Source organism: Balaenoptera physalus, assembly GCF_965194825.1.
Source record: "Balaenoptera physalus genome assembly, chromosome: 2".
Taxonomy (NCBI): Eukaryota; Metazoa; Chordata; class Mammalia; order Artiodactyla; family Balaenopteridae; genus Balaenoptera; species Balaenoptera physalus.
The window spans coordinates 110,392,968-110,410,181 of record NC_138883.1 but is presented as its reverse complement, the minus strand read 5'-3'; the positions used below and the strand labels follow the sequence as shown (position 1 = coordinate 110,410,181).

Here is a 17,214-nt window from a genome sequence, read left to right as displayed (position 1 = left end):
AGAAAAACACAGGATTTAAGAGCCAGAAGAAAATTTCAATCCTACGTGATCACTGAGTAGTTCTGCAGCTTAGTCTCACCTCAGTTTTCTCACTGTACTACAGGGTTAAAAACACTTATTTTACAGACATTGTGAGAGAACATATGTTTGATCCATACACAAATATAACTGGTTGTTATACTGCTTCTAAATTACGTAGATTTAGGATTTATTTCATTCTGAAGAATAAGAACTACATATTCATTGTAGGCAAACTAAATATGAATACAGAACCTTGTAAGTTAGAATATGCAATAGCTTAAACAACACAAGGAAAAGCCACTAGGGTTAGTGCACATTAAAATACATCTACCTGGGACTTCTCTGGTGGTCCAGTGGTTACAACTCTGCGCTCCCAATGCAGGGGGCCCAGGTTCGATCCCTGGTCAGGGAACTAGATGCTGCATGCCACAACTAAGAGCCTGCATGCCACAACTAAAATCATGCCGCAACTAAAGATCCCGCATGCGGCAACAAAGATCCTGCATGCTGCAACTAAGACCCGGTGCAGCCAAATAAATAAATAAATAAATATTTTTAAAAATACATAAATAAAATACGTCTACCCTTATAGCTTTTTTAGTAAAATATTTTAAGGGTCTTTCCAACACTTATTCCTTTTTAACACTTTCAGTAGGCCCACCTCATGGAGCCTAATTACAGTAGTACTAGATTTATCCAGTAATAGAGGTAAAGAGCTCTTTTAATGAGTACATTTTCCAAATTGAAGCTTACTCCCTTAAAGCGCCAAACGTCTTAACATTTTTGGTTTGAAATCTTTCTGAAATGGAAAAGAAGAACAAATGGAATAAAATTTAACCTTTGGCAGATGACCTGCCCCCGTAATGTATATTATTTAACTGCACTTCTGCCATGTGCTGATTCCGAGGGGCTCCTAAAGAGTGTAGGTCTCTTCTCCCCCACTTCTGAATGACCAAGATCGGGAATTTCCTGGTGGTCCAGTGGTTAGGACTCCACGCTTTCACTGCCAAGGGCCCGGGTTCAATCCCTGGTTGGGGAACTAAGATCCCACAAGCTGCACGGTGCGGATAAATAAATAAATAAATAACCAAGATCACTGGGCTTTCCAACTTCTTGGGTTTACTTTTTGTGGTCTCCCTCTCAGTCTGGGGAAGCCAGCCTCCAAGCTGGTCCCCAATAATCCCTACCTCCTGGTATTTCATACCCTTGTGTAGTCCCCTCCCACATTATACAAGGTTGATCTGTGTAAGAAAGAGAATACAGCAAAAGTGATACTATGTCGGGGCTTCCCTGGTGGCGCAGTGGTTAAGAATCCACCTGCCAATGCAGGGGACGTGGGTTCGAGCCCTGGTCCGGGAAGATCCCACATGCTGCGGAGCAACTAAGCCCCCGTGCGCCACAACTACTGAGCCTGCGTTCTAGAGCCCGGAAGCCACAACTACTGAAGTCCGCACGCCTAGAGCCTGTGCTCCACAAGAGAAGCCACCGCAATGAGAAGCCCGCACACCACAACAAAGAGTAGCCCCCGCTCGCCACAACTAGAGAAAGCCCATGTGCAGCAACGAAGACCCAACACAGCCAACAAATAAATAAATAAATAATAAATTCTTTAAAAAAAGTGATAGTATGTCACTTCTGAGTTTAGGTTATAAAAAGCAGTGTGGACATGATAGAAGTGCTAATTATCACTATAATGGCAATCTTATTACAATTGATAAATGTATCAAATCAACATGTTATACCTTAAAGTTATACAATGTTTTATGTCAAATATATTTCAATAATAAATAAATTTTTTAACAGCAAAAAAAAAAAAGGCCATGTGGCTTCTGCTTTCTTCCAGATCACTTGCTCTGGGGAGAAGCCATGTCATGAGCATCCGCGTGGAGAAGTACTATGGCAGGAAACTGAAGCCTCCTGTCCACAGCTACATAAGCGAGCTTGCAGCAGATCCTCCAGCCCCAGCCAAGTGTGCAGAAACTGTAGCCCCAGCTGAGCTGACAGCTTGACGAAACCTCATGAGCGTCCCTGAGCCAGGGCCACCCAGCTAGCCTACTTCCTGACTCTCATAATACATGCGAGATAATAAATGTTTTCTGTCTTAGGCTGCTAAGTTTTGGGGTAATTTGTTACACAGAAAAAGATAACCAGTATACTATCTGCTGTCACATCCTTCTGTTGCCAGGAGACCATACAGCCATACTTTAAGGCCACCTCAAGACTTGTGAAATACAACAGGGGGAAATATATGTAAGTATATTAAAATGTGTTAGAACTTCATCTAAAGTAAACAATCCTCATAATTAGGAAGGCTTTTAAATCTCTCATATTTGCAATAATTTAGGTTTACTTCTCTTTCCCTTCTTTTAGTGCTTAGTTTTTATGAGTTAAGGCAAAACTTTATGGTTTTATATAAAAGTAAACTAATAAATAAGCAACGCTTTATATGAGGAGTGGGGGGCTTTCCTATTGTTAGGTAGAAGCCTTCTGACGTCTCTTGGCTGCTCAGAGGCCTTTACTGCCTTCCCTCCTTGCTGCCAGCTGTATCACCACCTCTGTAATAATTCCTCTGGATAAGGGATCTGCTACTGAAATTAGTAGAAGTAAAATGAGCTTTTTATTCATTTTTTATTCAGTTTTAAAAGAGCTGCTTAAATTGTTGTAAAATTTATTTATTTATTTATTTATGGCTGTGTTGGGTCTCCGTTTCTGTGCGAGGGCTTTTCTCTAGTTGTGGCAAGCGGAGGCCACTCTTCATCGTGGTGCGCGGGCCTCTCACTATAGTGGCCTCTCTTGTTGAGGAGCACAGGCTCCAGACGCGCAGGCTCAGTAATTATGGCTCACGGGCCCAGTTGCTCCGCGGCATGTGGGATCTTCCCAGACCAGGGCTCGAACCCGTGTCCCCTGCATTGGCAGGCAGATTCTCAACCACTGCGCCACCAGGGAAGCCCTAAATTGTTTTAAACATGAAATATGGTGAAGTCCCAATGACCTACAGCATTTCAAGAAGATAACTCAATCACTGGAGATGAGGGAAGAAATACTTCCACACATAGCATATTCTCCTAATGGGTCTGTTTTGCAAAGTAATCGTTCTCTAACTTATTTCTACTCTTTTGAAAGTAAGAATACTAATAAGGATTTTTAAAACTCTGAATCATTTAACTCTACCTTCTAAGAAGTAACAGAAAAAAGGTCTATTACAGAGCCAATACTTACCTAAAAATAATATTATAAGATAAATCTGAAGAAAAAAGGAAAATCTAACTTTGATTTTCACTGGATATGGCAATGTGAAGCTGAATCTTCCTGTTTCATTAAATATTGGAATGGACTGGATCACTGAGACGGCTGAAAAGCAGAAACAAGAATGTTTCAGAAGCAAATGAAATACAGTCACATCTACTGATAGAACCTTCTAACCCCTCAAAGTTTCTGGGTTTGTTGAAAATGCTTCTTCCTCCTCTTTGTACAATGGGCTCATGTCTCTTTTTTTTCCCCCTAGCTTTCCTAGGAAATAAGCCTCCAAGCTGACAACAAGGATAAATGAGGAACAGTCACCTGATAGCAATGGGCTTCCTATTCCATAAAATGAAGAGAAAAATCCCTGACTCACTCACTAGGTGTTTGTCGTAATAAAATGAAGTCATCAATAAGAACTTGCTTTGGAAAATTAAAAGTACCATATAAATAGGAAGCATGCAGTGCATGACCACCCAGCTTCCAAACCTTAACAAAATGAGCTGCTTCCTTGGAACAGTCTGGATACCAGGAGTATTGTGGCAGGAAGCCACTAGAAAGAAATTCTTGAAAAGTTCAACACCCATATTTCAGACTAAGGCTGGCAGAGGGAGGAAGAAAGAACTGGCCACCCTTGGAGCTAAGGTATAAAACCTAGAGTTCCTGAAAGTACCTTCTGCCAAACATCCCAGAGGATATAGGGGAATCCACATAGTGTAACGAAGCCATGTGAGCACCTTCCAATCCATGTCAATGCAGGAAAGCATGTAGAAGGGGTACCTATTGAAAATAAGGAATTAACATGTTAAAAGCCACTGAATGCAACCCTAGAACATCATTCAACAATAATTTCACAATTAGCCACACATGGCTTCTTCTTAGCAGAATTATAAACTCCCATCATGCTCCTCCTCCAATCTTCAAAGGATATGAATTCTCAATAACGGCAGACTAAGTTTAGGTCTCAAAGGAACCCTCTATGAAAAGGTTCAGTATATAGAACAGATGCTCAGAAGCATTTTGGCTTTATTCCTAGTTGATCTACATTCCAAGTAGGTGAAGATGACAGATACTTTGACAGACACTTTATCTCTGCATAAATGAACATTATGAAAATTAAAGTATACAAAAGACCTCTAATCTATGATCAGGAATACTCTATTTAAAAAGAGATAACATAAAAAAAGAAAGTTGCTTCCCCCCAAACAGTAAAAGTTAATATTAAGTACCTATAATCTCTTTCACCTTTGTGTTAAGTAGATTAGAGGGTATACTGGGTGCCATGGGATACAGACTCCATTTAAACACAGTCTAGGACTGCTGATGTCTTTTCTCCCTCTTAACTGTCAACTTTACCAAAATACCACCAAACCTAGAGCTGAGGAGTCAATTTGCAAAACCAACCCTCCACTTGACTGAAAAGCGAAGAAGTATGGAATATGTATGGTCTGGTAAAGAAGAACACATCTACTTTAATTGGATCTTTTTATTTTTTTTTAAGATATTTCTCCTATTGACAACTGAGAATGCAAGAATCAGATAAGAGGTCAATTCAAACTTCAGTAATCTTGCAGTAAAAGATTCATTTCTATCATCCCTTCTCGAAGGCTAGTCTTTACTGCTTCCATCCAACCTGGGATGCTCCTTCAGCCCCATGTTTCTTCAGCCCTTTCAAGAATTTTTCCATGTGAATGAGTCCTCTCTTTCTAACAAGACAGCAAGATCCTGAAGGGTAAGATCCTTTCATTTCTCTGGATCTCTCCCTCTGCTCTCCAGTGCCCAGGCTGGTATGACGATCCACTGACTGTTTAAAAAAAAAAAAACTGCCTCATCTTTACAGAGCACACAGACGCAGGTAGAACTCTCCACACACAGAACCTTAATCTCAAATCAAAGGAGACTCTGGATAAGACAGCAACTCCCTCAAGAAGAGAGGTGCTCCAGAGTGGGAGAAGCACTCAAACACCATCCTGGCATTTCTACCCACCTCAAAATTTCAGCTGTGCTCCATATATAAAACACAAAGAAAACCACAGCTTTGTTTTGCATTTCTTCCATGGTGCCAAAGACGATAAACAAAATGAAGTTTCTTCCAAGAAGCTATTAAAAAGGACCCAAAAGAGAGAAAGAAGTTTTAAAATATATTTTTAAAAAACAACATATAAATGTATTATCTGAAACGTAACCCCACTAAATTCAAGGTAAATAGAAAAAGACTGAGAAAACTTAGAACAAGTTAAAGTGCCCAAGCCAGTATTTGTGGACAGACGTGTGTGTGTGTGTGTGTGTGTGTGTGTGTGTGTGTGTGTGTATGTATTACACACGTTCAAACACAGTTTAAAGAATACTGCCAAGTGAATATCTGTGTCTGCATAACATAAGTTAAGAAACAGAACGTTACCAGTGTGGCACACCCCCTCCCTCCCCATAGTAAGTAACTACTATCTTTTTTTTTTTTTTTTAATATTTATTTATTTTTGGCTGCTTTGGGTCTTAGGTGCAGCATGCGGGATCTTTCGTTGAGGCATGCAGGCTTCTCTCTAGTTGTGGCGCGCGGGCTTAGTTGCCCCACGGCATGTGGGATCTTAGTTCCCCGACCAGGGATCGAAACTTCGTCCCCTGTATTGGAAGGCAGATTCTTAACCACTGGACCACCAGGGAGGTCCCAGTAACTACTATCTTGCGTTAACCATTCCACTGCTTGTCTTTATAGTTTTACTACTTACGTATGTATTCCTCAACAGTATATTGTTTCATTTTGCTTGATTTTAAACTTTCTGAAATCATACTCTATGTATTATACTCTGACTTGCTTCTTACTCAATGTGACATTCCCAAGATTCATCCATGTTGGCACATGTGGTATTGCCCAACTCCAAAAGGCTTCACTCACATTGTATTCTACACGAATGGCATGCCCTGGAGGCATGTGATGTGATGACACTGAACCTATCTTGCCCTAGAAATTCTACCCTGATGCTTATTTGTACTAGTCTTTGACATAAAAAAGTATTATTCCATATTAGTGGGTCACTGACTATCCACTTTTATTTTTTTGAACTAAACAAAACAACCTCTTTCCAAGGATGGAAAACCAAGAAATAACAAGGCTACTGTATTAACACCCTTTACCATGCAACTGATACTATCAGAATGCCAGAGGTGATATGCCAGAAAAGGGTTGAACTATAAAAACAGCATCCAGAAGAGACTAGCCAACAGTCACCTGATTCCCCAAGTCTGGGTTGGTGGTATCTAATAATGTGTAACTGCATAATTAGGGAACAAGGCAAGGAGGCTGAAAGACTTTGATGTCCCATTCCTAATAGCAATCTTCCAAATATTAGGAAACAACCTAGATGTACTGGGGGGGGGGTGGAAACTCCCCACATGAGTCAGAAGAGCCACCTTCATACATGGAAGAAAGTCCAAAGTGAAGAGAGTTCCCAGGTATTACACCACCTTCATTGACCTGAGGTGGTAGGAGACCAGGCACACCCCTATCTAAGAAGAGGTTAGGGTTTTCCACTCCTGCCTGAGAATCAAGCTTCCCTAGTTTTAAAGCTCTTTTTATAACTTTGTGATATCACGAAGATATTATAAACAATAAAATAGACCTGAAATGGCAAAAGTCTATTTTTAAAAATATCCCTCAGGTTTCACATTTTCCAACTTGTTCAGATAAAACAATGCTATTCCTGTGCAAATAGGTATTTTTACTAACTGAGACTTCCCAGCAAAGTGTGGATACCTACTAAATAAACATTGAAACCTTTCATTCCCCACCCTCGAGCTCAACTGTTCAATACCTGGAAAAGAGAAGGTATCACTGATGACTTAGTGACTCCAATTGCTGCATTGATAGCTTCCACAACTGCCAGCATCTGGCAGAAATACATCATGTCAGCCACGGTGTGGAACGTGTCATAGAAGGACTCTATGGGACAAATACACATTAAGGGTAAATCAACCGGCAAATTCCAACAGAAGTATTTTGCAAACTAGATAACTCTTTACACGAAAGGAATTTTAGGAAAAGTATAATAAACATCCAGTCAGATTCAAGTTCACTATTCACCCCTCCATGGGCCTGAAGAGTAAATTCTACTGTTTACCAGAAAGTTAACACATAAACCCTGTATGCCCTTCTCAGTTTTAAAAGGCAAGAAGAGACACATACCTAGACTTCACTCAGTTATTATATGCTGAAAAATCTATGTATCAAGCACAATGATAATTCTTTTCAGATCCATTATCTCATTTAATTTAAAGCTAAAACTATATCACATATATCAACTGCAACCTAGCCTTTTAAAATCTCAAAAATTGTACAATCAAATAAATGCAGAAGTATAAAAGTACTGAATAAAATTTTCAAAAACCTTAATTGTATTTATATATTTAATCCTATTAATTCTTATTGAGAACCTATCCTAACTTAAAAATCTAAAATGAAAAAAGAACAAAAGTTTAGCAACAAGATTTTTATCTGAAATATTACAGATTTCTAAGTGCATTAAAACAGAAATGAGGCTTCCCTGGTGGCGCAGTGGTTGAGGGTCTGCCTGCCAATGCAGGGGGCACGGGTTCGAGCCCTGGTCTGGGAAGATCCCACATGCCGTGGAGCCACTGGGCCCGTGAGCCACAATTGCTGAGCCTGTGCGTCTGGAGCCTGTGCTCCGCAGCAAGAGAGGCCGCGATAGTGAGGGGCCCGCGCACCGCGATGAAGAGTGGCCCCCGCTTGCCGCAACTAGAGAAAGCCCTCGCACAGAAACGGAGACCCAACACAGCCATAAATTAATAAATAAATAGAATTAAAAGACACAAAACCAAAACTGACTTTAAAAAAAAAAAAAAACAGAAATGGTATAAACCTAAGAGTATGGAAAGTTTGAGTAAACCATAGTATATCTATTTCATGGAATATTACATAACAATTTAAATGACAGTTATTCCTTATGTGAGGACAACAAATGTGGTATCAATTTGGAGTGGTCCATAATTTAATATCCTTCACTTTTCATACTGATCCTCACTTGACATCCTGCATTCCTACATTCCTCTTTGCAGTGTTTCTCAACCAGGGCACCACTGACATTTTGGGCAAGACAGTTCTTTGTCCTGCACATTGTAGAAGGTTGTAGGATTCTTGCCTCTCTGCCTATTAAAGAAGTGCCTCTAAGAAATGGCAGAGTTAGGCACCTTACCAACAAAGATGACACTGCAGGCACCTCAAAAGAATACAGTTTAAATATCAAATGAATAAAACAAGCCCCTTGCAAAAACTAAAAAAACTCTCTAATATTTTCGCGAAAATGATCCACTTTACAATCCTGCTACAAAGTCAAACGCAAAAAAATGAAGAATGGTATATAGCGTTATTGCATAATTTTGCCGGAAAAATTCCACCAATGAGTAAGTTCAAAATTTGACCAATTCTTTTCTTTGAAGAAGTAACACAAAATTACAATTTAAATTTTTCTATATATAAGATAAGAAATTTATTCATAATTTTAAATGTCCCTTGTCAAGACAAAATCCCAATCAAATCTTTCTGTTGCCATTTACAATGAAATTCTGGTATCCTTTTTCAGGGGATTCACTTACTAATTTCTTGGACAAATTATCTTTGAAAAATGAGGTTCTCCATTACTTTGAACTAGAAAGTTGTGACTTAAGATTCGGCATATGGTAAATAAAAATAAGATCTTGCTGCTTTGCCTCTGGTTTTATGGGAAATTCATCCTTGTTTCAATTCAGGAATAGAAATCTGATTTCTAAAATGACTGTTATAAAGAATATTAATAACATTAACACGCTTATAATACTGTTTTAAAAACAAGATGCAAAATTGTACACACAGTATGACTATAATTTTTAACTGCAGGAGAAAAAAAAGACTAAAAGGAAACATATGGAAATATTAACAGTGATGGACAATGGCTATTCACCTCCCCTTCCATCCCACCGCACCTCCTCTCTGGTTTTCTCCCATTTTCCAAATGTTCTTAAATCAGCCCCATTACTTTTATGATTTGAAAAAACTTTTTAAAAGTTCTAAAAGGCACTCATATGTTAATGGACATAGATTTAAATAGTGGTAGTATAAAATAGTATACTCTTTCTGGGCAGTATACATCAGAATCCTTAAAAACAATCTGCCCCTAACACATTGTAAAGCAACTATACTCCAATAAAAATTCATTTAAAATAAATAAATAAATAAAATAAGATAAAATAAAAATAAAAATAATCTGCCCTTTAATCTCGTAATTCCACTTTAGGAACTGTTCCTAAGAAAGTTATATGGGTTTAGAAAGATATACAACAACGTGCCAAGAATCTGTTGCTCTGATAGATGGGATTATGGTAGAGCTTTTGTTTTGTTTTATTTAAGTCTTCAAGTAATTAACACATTTTTATAATTAGAAAAAATTTTTAATTTATTTAATAAAAAAGTATTAATAGAGAGACAAGAGTTTCTACATAAGCCTAAGAGTTTGCTATTTCCTTAGCATAAGAAGTTTAGCACATACACATTTACGTGAAAAAAACAAGTACATGTGTAGAATTTGCCATTCACCAACATCCTTTATTCAAAAAGAGATAATTGCAAAGGGCAAACTATGACCCTGGGTACCAGGCCCAGGTCCTTATTATACCTTTGAGGACAGATAAGAGAAGAATTACACCAGCAGCTCCATTCCAGTAGGTGGTTTAGGACGGGGCTCAGAGCCAAAATAGAAATTACAAATCCAGGCAGCTTAAACACATGACCCAGATGACTTAGCAGCTTTTGGAGTGGATCACCTAACAGCTAGCAGGCTTGAACATTCAGAATCGATCCAACTATGTTAGGTTAAATAAATTATTTATGAATTTGAATGTACCTAGTCATTCCATGGGACTTGTGATAAATTCATACTAGTAAGAGCTACAGATCTGAGAACAACTGTCTGAGACTTCCTTTGTTTCTTTAAATAACTCATCTGTAGACCTCTGGTTACACATGACTATAAGATACTAGGCATTTGGGAAGTTGTTCACTAGCCTGCTACTGTGCTTTGCAGAATTCCAAGGTATTAAGAAGGCTGGAAAAACAACGTGCACTTCTTTCGCAAGATTCTGGAGCTAACTGCAATTCACCTTTACAAAACTCAGATGGGAAAATTTAGGACTGAAAAGTAAAATAGTCTACAGGATTTTTTTCTCTTTTTAAATAGTTTATATTTTCCATTATGCTCATATTTTTCCTCATATTTACTTTATAAAATACGGAAAAAATTTTAAATGATCCTTTCAAATCATTTGAAAATGGTGCCTTTTCTTCCAATCATTTCACATTTATTGGTTCAGTTTTTTTCTCCTTCTTATATTGGTGTGATCAAACTGGAAAAACAAATTTATATGTTACCTTTTTAGCCCATCATAATTATTCTTCCATATTATTATAATCTCTTTAAATACTTTATATTTGCTTTACAACATTCCACTGAGTGAACAATCTAAACCAATCCTTCATTGATGGACATTTAGGTAGTTTGTAATCTGTCACTAATATAAATAATGCCATAATGTGTATCTTTTTGAAAAAGCTTTTCTTGTAGTTTCAATTATTTCTTTAGAATATATTTCCAGAAATGAAATAAACAAGTTCAAGAATATGAACAGTTAAGGTTCTCAATGCACCTTGCAAAATGATTTTCCCAAAGAGTTGCTGTACTTATGGACCCTCCCAGTAGCCACTGTTGTCTTTGTTTTAGCATATGTTGTCTTGAATTAGGTGTCTTTTACAACTTTGCAAAATTGATACATAAAAAATAATATTTTTCATTTCCTTCACAATTACTGAGTTAAACATTTTGTTGTGTGCTGAATTAGTTTTATTTCCTCTTATGAACTGCCTGTATATGACCCTTATTTATCTATTGGGTGGAATTTTCACATTTTAAAATCAATTTGTACAAGTTCTTTATATGTAAAAAAAACAACAACCCTTGCTGATACTTGTTGCAATTTTCCACCAACCCTCCATCCCCATTTTGCTCAACTCCATATGCTTTTAATCTTTAATGTTGTTTTGGCTGGATGTTTTTACATATATAGAAATTTAGGCATTTTATGTAGTCAAATACATTGACCTTTTTCTTCATGATTTCTTCTATCACTTTTAAGGTTAGAAACTCCTAACCCTCCACATGTGATTTTATAAAAATTTACTTTATCTTCTATTATGACTTAACTTTTTGATATATGGCTCCTAAATCCTTTGGGGGGATTTATTTTTGTATACAGTGTGAGAAGAGTCAAACAGATTATCTGCCTCCCAAACCTAACCAATTTTCCTTGGAAACATTTTCCATCTAATAAAAAAAAAAATGATTGGAAAATATTTTCCCTTCCACTGATTCATGATTCCTTTTTTTTATCATATCCATAATCTGGAGATATATATATATATATAAAATGTAAGACCTATTTCTGAGCCACTTAATCTGCTCTATTAATTAGTCTATTCTTATACTAGCACTACACTATTTTAATTACATTCTTTCATATCAGGTAGAGAAAGTCCTCTCCCATTACCCTTTCTTCCCTCAAATTTTATTATCTATTTATTGTTCACAATAAAATTTCAGAATACTTTAGATCACATTCTCAAAACTGTTCTGTTGTCATTTACTTTGGCCAGAATTCTGTTAAACATATAAATTAATTTAGCAAGAACTAATATCTTTTTTTTAATATAAATTTTTGTTTACTTTATTTATTTATTTTTGGCTGAGTTGAGTCTTCGTTGCTGTGCGTGGGCTTTCTCTAGTTGCGGCGAGTGGGCGCTACTCTTCATTGTGGTGCGTGGGCTTCTCATTGCAGTGGCTTCTCTTGTTGCAGAGCACGGGCTCTAGGCGCACAGGCCTCAGTAGTTGTGGCACGGGGGCTCAGTAGTTGCAGCTCACGGGCTCTAGAACGCAGGCTCACTAGTTGTGGCACACGGGCTTAGTTGCTCTGTGGCATGTGGGATCTTCCCAGACCAGAGCTCGAACCTATGTCCCCTGCCTTGGCAGGCAGATTCTTAACCACTGTGCCACCAGGGAAGCCCCAAGAACTAATATCTTTATGATAGTCTTTTCATTCAGTTTTACAATAGTCCATTTAGTCTATTTAGGCTCCAAAGGGGTGAGATCCCTTAAGGACTTGTATAACTTTGACACTGTGAGTATCATATCAATTTATTTAGTTATAAATGAACTATCAAGCAGTGAATAAGAAAGGGATGTCAGCCCAAGATGTACCCCTGGCTAGCTGTGTGGATGTGGATCATTTCTTTGACCATCTCCAAGCCTGTTTTCTCACCTATTAAATGGACAGAACATCCAGTCTGCCTGTTTCACAAGGCCAAGGGAAGTGAAAGATGTGAACATACAATGAAAGGCATGAAGTGCTACACAAATATGGTGGGGGGGTAGGGGGTGGGAGTGGTGGTATTGTTAATACCAAAGGCAGAGACTGTTACTTTTGGTGAATAGGGGGCCAAACTACTGAAAAAAGAAAACTAGCCTTGAAATTTTGCACTTGCCTTTTCCCAAGATAAGGAACCGCACAGTCATGTTGACAAATATCCAGGAGAATCCCAAGAACTGCACTAGATTATACATGAACAGGTATCCTTTCTTCAAGCTTGCAAGAGCTGAAAAGCAAAGCAAGGTGGTAAGCTGTTAAAAGCAGTAGTCACAGCAGGAGATGTGTACGTGGGGCATACTCGGATGACTTCATCCCTCTTTACTACTTGGGTGCCCTAAGCTCCCCCAAAAATACCTGGCCCAGGTCTGCACCAACCTGGGCTCCTGGTCCCATAGAAAAACAGATAAGGAAAAATTATAAGGAACATTATAGTCCAAGGTATGTGTTCAGCAGTCTTTCTCCTCACAGCATTGAAGAGTAATTATACAGACTTAACAAATCCAAGAGGGAAAAAGAAAAATTACTTCTGGCAAAGAATGACTGACTAGCTAAGGAGGCATTAAAAGGAAATAAAGCTATACTCAGCTCTTGCTCTTGTCATCTTAATATAATCTACAGTTTCTTCTTTTCTAGAATTTTTTTAGGTCATGTAGGTCAAACTAGCTCAAAGAGATAGAAACTGTAATTAAAAAATTCTGATATTTGCTCATATATCCATCTAAACAAGCATTAACTGAATACCTACAATATACAAGATACTGTGAGTAGCACTACTGAGATTCAAGGATGGTTAAGACATGATGCTGCCCTCAAAGAGTTTACAATCTAAAAACCATATTACAAGATTGAGAGTGATAGGTAATGTCTTGTGACAATTTCAAGGTGAGAAAAATGACTTTAGGCTGGAGAAGCATGTATCAGGCAAGTCTGCATGGATGAGATGGTATCTTATCTGGGCTTTGAAAGATGGCAGAATGAGGATATAACCAAAGGAGGAAAATTACAAACCAAGAGGCAGGAAGGAGAATAAGGGACATTAATTTTGTCTGCAGCCTAAGAGTTTGTGAAGACAGAGCCAACTATGGAATTAAGGAAGGAGTAAGGAGCTTAGACAGAGTCATGGTTGAGTCAAAGGAGTAGGGCAAAGGAAAGGATAATTCTTGAGAAGAACTACAGAGTTCGGGTGTTGCTGCTACATATGTATTCCTACCTACATATTTTTGTAGCCACATATCAATGTTGCTACAGAGATATTCTGCATAGACACCTGGTTGATGCTCAAATAATCACGATTAGTGTGGTCAGTCAAAAATAGTCTTATCCTAAGGGGCCAAAAAAGTCAGACTTGTAGCAACATTTAACTAATTAAATTTCTTTACTTCAAAACTACAAAAATTTATTACACTTCCCCATATAAAGAACTTCTTTCATCAGGAAACTTTACGAATTTAGATAAAACTGTTAAAGCTTTTTCTAAGATCCTCAAAAATCCATATATAAGAATTTTTACATATTTCAGAAGTTTATCCCTCTAAAACACCAAAAAGTTAATTCAAATCTCAAGGTGGCCTTTTTATGTTGTTATTCTTCACCTTCACTAATCCTCTCCCCTCCTCTGCTTTTCTAAAGCAGAAAATTCCTCTAAATTAGTGGTTATTCAATTTTTTTAAAAAGCAATAAAATGTCTTTTTCAAAGGAAACTTTATTCAGAACCCTAATACATAAAACACAAAAGCCAAGCTGCTCTGATTGAAGTAGACCTGCTTGCTTGGCCTATCCCTCCAAAGCATCTCTGGAAACCCCTGGGGTACCATGGAACATAGTTTGAAAACCACTGCTCTAAAACTTTCCCCTTTCCTACTTATGGCATGCCAAATAAGTGCCACTAAAACTGAAAAAGTTCAATTTAGGACATACGAGAAACCCTTATTTTATTCTACTTTTCAGCATTAGTTTTGTATAGACCTGCATGGTCCTCCTACTAGAACGGAAGCTCTTTGAGCACAGGTGCTCTGATGGAGTCACTGGCTCCACCACATCTCAAGGGCCTAGTGCAATGCTTTCCATACGCCACAAATTTAAGATAGCTGCTGAATTTAATCTACGATACCCAGACGATAATACACTTACGGAGCTTCTTGCTTGGGTAGAAACAGAAATAGAACTGGATTTTTAAAAGGTTAATGAACAGCAGGACTATACAGAATGCTTTCCATCTTTAAGGTTGACAACCACAGCCATTATGATCTCAGCTGGGACAAAAAACACCAGGCTGGAAGAAGTGCAATCATGGACCTATGCAGTAATCTCCACACCTCTGCAGGACTTGCTGCCACCTAGCACCCACCTATTAGGCCAGTCCAGGAGACTGAGGTTCTTCCATTCTGCTATACCAACCTTGGTGTACTCAGATGATGTTCGGCCCCCAACAGAAGGAAAACCTTAAAAGTAAGACTTCTGATGTGGGTGTGCACAGCTTAAGCACTGGACATTAAGGATTTCTCATAAACTCCCCTACACAATGCGAGCACTCCTGTCACATCACACTCACCTATACCCCCATCTCTGTCACAAGTTAACTGCTAACTACCACAGCAGCAAGGCCAACTTACTTTCAGGGGAGCCTTGGCTTTCCATTCTGAGTTTATTTAGGCGTTCTTCTTCCTAGAATTAGGACAGAAGTTTTCCAAGAACACAAGTTAGACTACTGTATAGCACAGGGAACTGCATTCAATATCCTGTGATAAACCGTAATGGAAAGGAATATGAAAAAGAATATATATATGTATAACTGAGTCACTTTACTATATAGCAGTAATTAGCACAACATTGTATTTCAACCATACTTCAATAAAAAATAAATTTAAAAAAAAAGAACACAAGTTAGAATTTCCAGATGCTTGCAGAAGTCCACATGCTGGATAAGTGATCTGGCTCCCTCATAGCCACCTCCTTGCTTCCTTGGGGAAAATGTCCTAGCTCATGGTGCCAAAAAGCCTGACTCCTGACTGGGTAGCACTGGTATCACAGAATGCCCATCCAATGCTCACAGAATTAAACCAATCAGCTGGCTTCCAAACTACAAAGTGGGCAGCCTTAAAATCCTGGAGCTGGAAAAGACATCCAGAAAATTTGTTATGGTTGTAGAAACAAAATGGAAATTTAAGGCGGGAAATAGATTGCTATTTTATTTTTAAGACCTCTATAATATAATTTTCCAGAAGCTAAAATCACGTCTCCAACATCAGTGTGAACTTATACTAGGTTAATATAGATATAGATGGATATATATGGAAATATTTATAGATAAGTGTATACGCATGGGTTAGTATACACACATAGATTTCCTTGTTCTATCAGCTGAGAGGGCCTAAAAGCAATGACACCCCAGAGGCAATGAGCGCACCTAGCACCCAGATCTTGGTTTCCACTACCATTCTCCAATAAAAAGAACAGAGCAGGGAATATACGAGATAAACCTGGCGCAGCTTATAGTGCCAGAAATTAAGGATTAATTTCTTTAAAAAAAAAAAAAAAAAAAGGCCCATGATGATGGAGCTGTGTCAAAGGGACGCAAGAGCCAACTGCAAGAGCTTCCAGTGGCCAAAGCTAGAACAATTTGAGCAACAAAATAAATAACATAGTATTGGATTATAACCCAAACTATAAAACAAATATTCATGAGTCCATACTGATATAAATATATGACTGAATAAATAAATGATAGAGAACAGAAAAATCTCCCATGCAGAAGAATTCCAAATAAAGTATACAGATACTCCACCCTAAGAATGGGAAGTATAACTCCTGACTCCTTAAGTGTGGACTATGCATAGTGACTTCCTTCCAAAGAGAACAGTAAAGGAAGGAGAGGAGTAACATTACAGTAGAGAAACCTTACAGGGGAGAAACCTGCCAAAAATTACCTCAGCCAGATGATCAAGATTAATATCAACACTGATAGGTCATATTGATAGTACATATTCTTGATATGACATGATAAGAATGGCACTTTACCTCTGTGGGCTTCCTCCCCAAAACCCATCGCCCTAGGCTAATCATGAGAAGAACATCAAACAAATCCCAATTGAGGGACAGTCTACAAAATACATGACCAGTACTTCTATAAAACCACATCTCCAGGTCTTTCAGGGAATTTATAACTTTGTCCTTATTCTATCAGATTCTGATAGATACCTGAGGTGGCCCAAATAACTTGGGTTCCTCATGACTTCTGTCTAGATCCTAAGGTCCTTACTGACCTTGGCTCTGAGCTCCATTTCAGCATCAGACTCGTCCAGCCAACGATCAAAGTCAGGGGCCAAAAACAGTGGGCGCTTCTCCTGCTTGGTGAGTCTCTCCCACCACTGGCTCACCTTCTTCTGTACCGTGATGTTCACCTGCCTCTGGGTCAGTTTGTAAACCAGCTAGGAGAGAAAGCAAGAACGTGAGAATGCCCTCCCACATCCCCCGCTCCTTCCCCTGAAACTG

General features: G+C 38.3%; 1 protein-coding gene and 1 long non-coding RNA gene across 2 annotated transcripts in view; both read right to left on the bottom strand.

Moving 5' to 3' along the window:
- Positions 1-17,214, bottom strand: part of LOC309654381 — a 198,033-nt gene that overhangs the window by 132,624 nt on the left and 48,195 nt on the right. The window lies entirely within an intron of this gene.
- Positions 1-17,214, bottom strand: part of HACD3 (3-hydroxyacyl-CoA dehydratase 3) — a 32,618-nt gene that overhangs the window by 2,264 nt on the left and 13,140 nt on the right. Inside the window, exons 4-10 of the mRNA XM_082447919.1 lie at positions 16,986-17,150; positions 15,336-15,387; positions 12,839-12,949; positions 7,071-7,198; positions 5,249-5,361; positions 3,935-4,041; positions 3,241-3,372 (exon numbers count right to left, since the gene is read on the bottom strand). Of these exons, the coding sequence (XP_082304045.1) occupies positions 3,241-3,372; positions 3,935-4,041; positions 5,249-5,361; positions 7,071-7,198; positions 12,839-12,949; positions 15,336-15,387; positions 16,986-17,150 (808 nt within the window). The remainder of the gene's footprint in view (positions 1-3,240; positions 3,373-3,934; positions 4,042-5,248; positions 5,362-7,070; positions 7,199-12,838; positions 12,950-15,335; positions 15,388-16,985; positions 17,151-17,214) is intronic.